The 9392-nt window shown below is 44.0% G+C and overlaps 1 protein-coding gene across 2 annotated transcripts; it reads left to right on the forward strand.

The window, feature by feature from the left end:
* The first annotated feature begins 111 nt into the window (after positions 1-111).
* Positions 112-9276, forward strand: Gug (Grunge). Of its 2 annotated transcripts, none has more exons than XM_064358290.1 (13): positions 112-335; positions 958-1039; positions 3262-3504; positions 3555-3734; positions 3787-3931; positions 3985-4143; positions 4193-4324; positions 4375-7162; positions 7209-7796; positions 7846-8240; positions 8286-8401; positions 8449-8546; positions 8734-9276. In XM_064358290.1, exons 2-13 carry the CDS (start codon positions 980-982, stop codon positions 8798-8800), a joined length of 4971 nt encoding a protein of 1656 aa, XP_064214360.1. In that variant the 5' UTR covers positions 112-335; positions 958-979; the 3' UTR covers positions 8801-9276. The 2 variants fall into 2 exon arrangements, with proteins under 2 accessions (XP_064214360.1, XP_064214361.1); XM_064358291.1 differs by having other exon boundaries at positions 958-1024; positions 3231-3504.
* Positions 9277-9392: the final 116 nt, after the last annotated feature.

The following is a 9392-nucleotide window of genomic DNA, read 5'->3' on the forward strand; positions in this document are numbered from 1 at the left end:
GTAGTTTTTGCCCGAGAATTTTCTACTTAATGTGGTGTTAATTATAATTAAGGTGGGCCCAATTAGCGAAAATTTGGTGCAGATGTCGCCACTGGCGCCACTTGTGAATGAACAAATCAAGGAAGGCCAAGTTAAAATGGCTGCCTGAATCGATACCACTATTATCGGCTATTTCCAGTGCAATTTACCGTTTTCGGGGGGCTATAACCGTGCCCCGAGTGTGCAAACGGGTGTCTGTGGTGTCGCGCGCCCCAAATCAGTGTTAGTTTCACCCGTGGGGGCCAGCTCGCACCCTTCCTGTCGTCTTTTATTTATTATGTAGCGCCAGCTTTGAGGTAAGTAGCGAATTTCGTTTGTTTTTCCTGCATTCTTGATTTATTTCCTTTGGTCGCCTGGTGCGGAAATCGACGCCCGACGCTCATTTGTTTGCGGCGCTAATTATCCCGATTGACAAGTTAATTGTTATGTATACAAGTCCGGGGGTGGGGGGCGGATTAACGGGTTAATTTGTTAAATGATTGCGTGCGCGCGGGCCGATGACGGCCCTTTGACGGCCCGTTTTGCGGCGTCTTTGATCCGATCTAGTGAGCCGAGGCCGGATTTCCGCCGTTAATCGGCGTCCAACATCGATTGTCTTTTGTTTCCGCGTTGGAAGAAGTGTCGAAGGAGGATTTTATTACGCGACGTCGTTATAAACACAGTCGTTAAAATGTCATTTCTCTCGGCTAAATTGATCGTAAAACTATTGATTTTTCGGTTAATCGTGTCGTAAAAATGCTTATTTTCGTCAAGGACTCGAATAAATGACAATTTTTTTTTAATCGCGGTTGGCATGATTCAATCAATCGGGAGGGGAATTTGCGGATGGAGTGGGGAGGGGTGGGTGGAGCGTAGCAATGGGCGATCGAGGGGAGGTCGAAACGACAAGTGTTGGCTACAATTTGTGTTTTATTTCAGAAATGTAATTAATTGGTAAAAAATGGCAACAACTCAAGGAGAGATTAGGGTGGGTCCCGGCAACCAGGTAAAAGATATTTATGTACGTGAGACCGACAACACGGTAACAGCAAAATTTTTATTCGAAATTAGTGGTGCTATTCTCTAAGAAAACGCACGCTATAGTGCTATAACTCTTTAGGCTATAGACTATAAGGAAAAATAAAATTTTCTGTAGCTTAAATTCTATAACCTTAAGCGGCCTCCGAGAACTGTCAAATCAAAAAAATATGTGTTTTTACACTTTTTTTTACTTTAATTATACATATCTCAAAATCGACAACAATTTTCAACCGAAAACCAACTGGCCTCCAACTGGCAAATAAATTTAGAAAGCGGTATTTTCAAAAAAATCTCGTTCTCAAAGAAATTTTTCTAAAGGTTATTTTTTCCTTGCTATTGCTAGTATCGGTTTCAATTTTTGCATACATATTTACAATGATGTTGTGCATGAATGGTGTATTTTTTTTCGATCTGTGCAGTATCTTGCGTTTGGCACCCAAGTCTCGGATCAGCAGACTAAGAAAACGTATTCAATACTAAATAAAAAATGTGTAGTTTTGTGGGGAATTGATTTCTAATCATTTTGCTTTTTGTTTGGTACTGCGTAGTCTATTTTTTGAGATTTGTATAAAAGTATGAACACATTTTGACAGTTCTCGGGGACCGCCATAGTGTCTTTATAAAGTTATAGTAAAAAAAGTGACACCGTAGAGACTTATCTCCTCTGTATCGATACATTGCTATGGAACAAAGGCAATACTCCTGTAAAATATTATGGTATTCCTCGGTATTTTGCCATTGTTAAGTAGTTCAATGTTGGATCGTAATAATACTAGTAATATTGTATCAAATGCTAGGGAAAATTATATTAGAAGAAATCATGTTTAACACCATGCGATTTTTTAAAATTTTGATCTAGATATCCATGACAGTTTCGCCAGCAGTGAAACGAATTGCGTAAATAACTTCAGCACCGCTTTATCTGTCAATAAGTCCAAATTTTTTACGAAGAACATAAAAAAATTATGTTGGAATCTTATTTTAGTTAACGTAACTGTCATGGATAACTAGATAACCGTTTGGTACTAATAGAAATACGTAATAAAATGGTACATATTAATTTTTCAAATCTTATAATACAGGGTGCTCAAAAACTGGCGCACCAACTCAGTGGTACGTTATTGAGAAGCAAGTGCAGATTACGGGAAAAATGTTCAAAAAATTCCTAAAGTAATATTTTAAAAAATCTAGTACTACAAACTTATTGTGTTAACTTATTTAGTTTTCATTATTTTTTTATGTTTTTATGTTTCATACAAGGTAATCGTTCCGTAACAAAACGATGAATAATTATTTTTAAATTTACTATCAGATTTTAGCAGTTTTTTTAATTTAAAAAAATTAAAATTCATCAAAAAAATTACAATGTGTAGATGTGCCAACACATTTAAAAAAATTTAAACTTTGCTTTTTCTAACTCCAATCTTCTTTCTTTTAAAACTAAATGATAGATGATTTTCTGTCATAGGCCGGTTATTTGTTATTCTTTTACATTATCCCTTTACTATTTTTCTTACATCGACTTCCTTTAGATTCTGGAGTGCTGCTTCTTTTTCAGCAACTTTTTCCCAAACAGAAAGACCTGTTTTTTCTTTCAATTTTTTTTCTCTCTTCGCCACCGCCAGATTAACTCGATTTTTAACAAGTCGCCTATATTTTGCCCTTGTGTTATTTTTCCAATTGTTAAATTTCTACAAATTATTAAATTACAAACGTTGATATAAAACTAAGGTTTTGAAAATATGAATTTTATTACGACTTTATAAGGACTTAAGAAATTTATTACAGGGATCTATTAGCTATAGAATGTATGGAGTTATAGACTGGCAGATTTTTAGAGAATAGCCCAATAGGGTCGAGATTAGACATGGCGTTCCGTTTTAATTGATCATTTGACGTTCGGTTTCGCCATTTTTAATATCGGCCATTGGCATGTTAGCACGGGGTATATTGGTTGTGTATAGCATGTTGGTAGACCTGGTTGAAACTTACTAGAGACGTAACTCCAACCGGTTGTACATAGGCCCCGCCTTTTTCCTACCCCCACCACACAACTCTACATCCCGTAGATATATATGATGTCTTGGACTTTTTTTATTACCGGTACTACTCTTGTTGTCGGCCTACTCTGTTTTCCGCTTCCGATATTTATTAAACGGTAGTACCTTTAGAGTTCCCAATTAATATAAGACCCGATCTCAGGCGCGTTTGCCCGAATACCGACCGGGTGTTTCACCGGAATTGCTCTCTCCCGATCCAGAACAGACCCGTATTAGAGAAGAACTGAGATGGGTGCCTGCCATGACCTTAGATTCGGACCTTTTGATGTATTTAAGGGCGGCCAGGTCAATGGCCGCTTTCGCAGGCATGTGTGACGGTGGTTGTCCGGAAGATGGCGCCAATGCGGCTTCCAGAGATGACACTACCATCAACGCACTAGATGTGGTATGTTTCACAAACCAAACAATTTTACAAAAATCCAACAAAAAAATCAGTTACATGACTCGGGATACGACCCGGGGAAAGCCCTACAAGCGTTAGTCAAATGTCCGGTGCCGAAAGGCATCGATAAGAAATGGAGCGAAGAGGAAACTAAGCGTTTCGTTAAAGGTTTGAGACAATTCGGGAAGAATTTTTTCCGAATTCGAAAGGACTTATTACCTCACAGAGATACGGTAAGTGGTGATTACATGCCCGGGTTGGTTTATTGGCATTTGATTGGTTTAGCCCGAATTGGTCGAATTTTATTACTTGTGGAAGAAAACACCAGGAGCCAATAATAACAGACCACACAGAAGGCGGCGTCAAGGTTCATTACGACGTATCAGAAATACACGCAATAGTAGAGGGGGTAACAACGCCCCATCTGCAGGTAAGACACGCCCACAGTACCCACCTCTTCACCCTGATTGGTTGTTACCGTAGGACGTACCGGAGCCCCAGTCGAGACTGAAAGTAGCCGACCGAGCCCCCAACCAGGCAAAGAACCCGGAGAAACAAGTTCAGTAACCGAAGACGATAATTCAGAAGACGACAGTGACAGTCGCGAGGCACAATACCGTTGTTCCCACTGTTTCACTACTAGTAAGTTTGATTATCCACTAAATTTCAGTTGGTACTAATCATTTGATAGATTCTAAAGATTGGCAGCCTGGTGGTAAAGACCGCCAACTCCTCTGTTGGGATTGCCGCGCCCACCTTAAGAAAACCAACGAGCTTCCCCCACTCACCGCCCCTGCTGCTATAAGTGGCACACCTCCAATCGGTAAGCCCCACCCACTCATCCCCGCCCCCCGATTCTACACTTTGTTACAGAAAGTCCCGACGCTAGCCCACAGCGTATGCGCACAAGAAACAAAGCAGCGAAGGAGCAAAACACGAATCGTGCGCGACCGAAACGAGGCGGTACGGAGACACCCGAACCGAAAACACCCGTCAAATCGAGTAACAGTCCAATGGAGAAGAACACGAATTCGGCCACGCCTGCTAAGAAGAAAGGGAAGGAGAAGTCGGAAACGCCCTCGAAAAACCGAAAACGAACGCAAGATAAAACCGAGGATGCGGAAGTTGATGAGAAGGAGTTGGGGTTGTTTAAGAAGAAGAGGGAGAGAGCGGAGAGTCCGTCAAGTGTGACAACGGATTCGGGGTCGATTAATGACGATGTTGAAGCGAATGAAGGGGAGGGTGAGAGTGGCGAATCGACCAATCAGGAGACTAAAGTCAAGGTTGAAAGTGGGGATGAGAAAGCAGTGGGGACTGTACCGGTGATTATGTCGGCGAAAGGGGCCACGCCCACTGAACCACTCCCACTGAATGTGTCAATTAGACTACCGGATGATATTAACGAACGGAAAAGTTTGATCAAAAGTGGGCCTGAAGTTAAGCCAGAAGTGAAAAAGGAAGTGACTAAACCGGAGGTTAAACCGGTCGAAAAAGAAGTCAAAGAGGAGGTCAAAGAACTCCCCGATAAGTTTAAAACCGAATTGATAATTCCTAAAGTTGTCACAATGGACAAGGTAATAATCAAGGAAGAAGTCGAGTCTAGTAACGAAGCTATCAATCCAAAAGAGGAAAATGTGTATAAAGATAACGTGTTTGCTCCGCAAAATATGGTCAAGGATCAAATCAATTTCAGTCTAAAAGAACCAGTTTTGAATCATTACCCTCAAAACAACCTTCCGTTGAACTTGAATCAACAACACGGAAACAAGGATCAAATCGTCAACATGAATCACTCGACTTTCATCAAAGACATGAAACAGGAACCTAATTATAATTTCAATCAAAGCAAGCCACCGCAACTGTGTCACAGTATGAGCAACATGATCAAAATGGAGCCACGCGACGAGCCAATGGAATTGACAAGTCAGACACGAAACGAATCATTCGCGAATAGCTCCGCCCAGAATCAAGCTCAACCACCCCCACTTAACATCCCTACCGTCATCCCCTCCACTCAACTACCGCCAACTTCCACTAGCAGTAATCGCGATTACGAAGAATCCGAAAAACAAAGAGTTGAAAAATTAGAACGACCGGAACGGTTAGACCGTCCCGAACCAATCACATCGACTTCCATTGGCCAACCTCCAATTCCAAGTCTAATGCAATCGAGTAATTTGGTTACGATTGGTGGCAGCCAACCACCGATGAGCCATTACGGTTTTATGACCTACAACCATCCACAATCGCCTCGAAGTCACGATAAGAATCTTCAAAATGAACCACAAAATTTGAAAATTAAGCAAGAGATTCCCGACCCGCCCTCGAGTCAAAGCAACGCCCCTTCGTCACACTACACCCAACCGGTCTCGACGGCCAGTTCGTTCATTCCTCCCTCATCTAGTCATTTACCAAGCGATCCGCTACAAAGTTTGAAAGATGTGAAAGTTCCCGGGTATTTACCCCCTCCATCACAAACCACTCCCAGTAGTAGCGAAAGACCGCCCTCAGGACCCGCCCTCGATAACATAAAGAAGGAACCTGAGCCATCGAATCGGGCAAGTCCGGCTCAAGTGATCGAGAAGTCCCCCACTCCGAAAACTACAACCACGCCCACTCCAATCGCTCAAACTCCGCCTAGCACCAACTCCCCGCATTCTGCAATCAACTTGATTAGCCCAAGTCCGGGAGCACCGCCCCCTAGTAGCATCCCACAACCAATCCACGCCTCACAAAGTGGTCACTCCTATCCGGGGTCGTTGCACCCATCTCATGCTCTCATGCACCCGTCTTTCTTGCACGCAATGCATCAGTTCCACACTCACCCCTATTCAGGTTATTCGTTCCCTTACCCCTATCCCTATCCTGTCCCCCAACCACATGCGATACCCCCACCTTCGACACGCCCCGAATTATCAAAAACAATTGATACGGTTAGTGCAACTGTACTTTCATCCCAGCACACTTCGAGTAGTACTATGACAACCAAACGCGAGATTCGCGAAAATGACGGTGAGGGGGCGGAGCGTCACCAAACCCACGAAATGACCTTGACCCACCACCAATCAACATCGCATCACAGTTCAGTGCACGCCAGTAGCGAGAAACAGAGTTACGGAGGCGGAGCCAGTCACTCCATCACTATAAGTCACTCCACCTCCACCAGTTCCAGCCAATCAGTGCAACACAAAGTCAACCAAAAAACAGTAAGGACGAGCTCTCCACACACACCCACCACTCAAGCCACAACGAGTATAAACCATTCAACCACACACACCCATCACCACACACACCACCACGATAGACTCTCACCGGCCAATCCCCTACTCCGAATGCACAAAGCCCCGCCTCCCCAAACCAACCCACACCATTTAATGATACAACCGCCCAGTATGGGTCACCACCCACAAGCCCTCCCACCGCCCCCAATGACTGGCAATAGTTCACTCGATGCGTTACGTGCACACGCTGCACAAGCCGCAGCCAATATGCAACAAGCTCCGCCCACTAAACCACCCCCGGTTGAGGAAATCAAAGTGGAGCCTGAACCAGAACCAGTCCCTGAAGAAGAGGGACAAACAAGTCCAGTAGGACCGCCTCGAGGCCCCTCCCCCGAACCCCGAGTGGAGGATACAGAATGCCACAGGAGCCAATCAGCAATGTAAGTTTTAAATTCAACCAATGATTGGGTCTCATTGTCGTTTTAGATTTTTACGTCATTGGAATCGGGGTGATTACAATTCGTGTACGCGAACTGATCTAACCTTCAAACCGGTTCCGGATTCGAAACTCGCCCGGAAACGCGAAGAGCGCCTCCGGAAGCAAGCCGAACGTGAGCGCGAGGAACGCGAGAGGGCGCAACAAGCACAAGCCCGGAAAATCACAACACCGGAAAAACCGGATATTAAACCTCCGTCACGTGGGCCTTTAGAGACGGTATCGTCGCCTTACGAGAGATTCCCACGGCCTGGGTTCAATGACACCCCGGCCTTGAGACAGTTATCAGAGTATGCGAGACCACATGCTGGCTTTAGCCCCGGTCATATGCAAAGGTCACTCCTACCTCCCGCCCACGTGATGGACCCCATAATGCAGTACCAATTGAATAGCATGTACGGACCTGGGGCCCGAGAGAGGCTAGAGCTCGAACACTTAGAACGCGAGAAACGCGAGCGGGAGATGCGAGAGATTCGCGAACGAGAATTGAACGAGCGATTGAAGGAGGAGATTATGAAAACCGGGATGCGGGGACCGCCCAACCCGATGGATCCCCATTGGATGGAAATACAAAGGAGGTGGGTCTAGTGATTTAAAGGCGTGGCTAAATAACCAATTGTTTTATAGATATGCAGCGGCGGGTCTTGCGGGGCCTGGCGGCCCCGGCCTCCCCCTCCACCACCTGGCCTTCTACCCGGGGGCGGGGAGTAGCGCCCAGCTGACCCAATTGGAGCGCGAGCGTCTCGAACGTTTGGGTATTCCCGCCCCTCCAGGCCCGCCCGGACCGCCTGGAGCCCCGCCCGGTCACCCCCACCACCCGGCACACGCCGCCCAATTGGAAGTCGAGCGTTTGGCGCTTGCCACCGATCCAATGGTGCGTCTCCAAATGGCCGGGATTTCCCCCGAGTATCACGCACACACTCACGCACATACGCATGCGCACACACACCTACATCTCCACCCCCAGCAGCAACAGGCGCAACAGGAGGCGGCTGCAGCGGCGGCGGGATTTCCCCTACCCGGTAAGAGAGCGTATTTTTGTAATTTCGTTTGGGAAAGTAATGTAGCTTCAGGGGCTCCTGGGTACCCCCGTCCGGGGCTGATTCCTGGACGTGATGCCCCCTTAGGGTTGCACCACCCGGATCTTCTAGGGCGGCCGTACGCCGATCAGTTGGCCCATCAGGTAAACGGGTTGGTGGGTGTGATTTTTTTTTAATTGTGGGGTTGCAGGCTGCCGCCCATGAACAGTTACAGAGACAAATGTTACTAGAGAGAGATCGGTTTCCGCCGCATCCTTCCATAGTTGCTCAACATGAGGAGTATTTGAGGTTAGTTTCATGGCGCCCGAAACGCCATGTTTTATTAAAAACGATTTTTTATATTTTTTGTACTTTTTTTTATTTTAATTTTAGTCGATTTTGGGATTTTCAGTTAAAAAGTGAAATTTGACCTAAAATGTTTGTTTTGTCCAAATTCTGTCAAAAACCGCCTTGTATAAGTAAAACTAAATTTCAGGCAACAGAGAGAGCGCGAGCTCAAAGTGCGGGCGTTGGAGGAGGCGGCCAGGGGGTCCAGGCAATAAGGGGACTTAATCAAATATCATGTACAATGTTTGCGATTTTTAGAAGTATATATATAACGGTTTTAATTTTTTTAAGTATGTTTTGCAATCATAGAGAATAATTTTGTATACAAAGTATTGATGTTAGTGTTTTTTTAGCTAGTTGGACGAATTTTATATACAGTTAAGAGATTTTTCTTCTGTGTATAATCATTTTGACCAAGTTTGTAAATAAGTGAGGTTACAACGTGTCTTTAGTACTTTTTTCAATTTGTGGCAGTCTTCCTATATTCCTTTTCAGTGGTTTTTGTAAAAATTGTACATTATTTTCGTGTTATTCCACTAAAATCTAACTCTAAAAACTAACGTAACTAATTCATCTGCTTTACTTACGATCTGAAAGAGTTTTTTGATCTGTGGTATTTTATTTATATAATTTATGTCTTTATTTAATTTTTTGTTCTACACTTCTAAAGAAATAAATTTTTTACCAAAGATTTTTATTTTTTCGTTTTTTTCTGTTTCGTAACGAATAAAACAATTTTAAATAATAATAAATGAATAAAATAGGATATTTTTCAGGAAAGCTTTTTATATTAGAGAGTGTAATATA

This window comes from Tribolium castaneum, chromosome 8, assembly GCF_031307605.1.
Source record: "Tribolium castaneum strain GA2 chromosome 8, icTriCast1.1, whole genome shotgun sequence".
Classification (NCBI taxonomy): Eukaryota; Metazoa; Arthropoda; class Insecta; order Coleoptera; family Tenebrionidae; genus Tribolium; species Tribolium castaneum.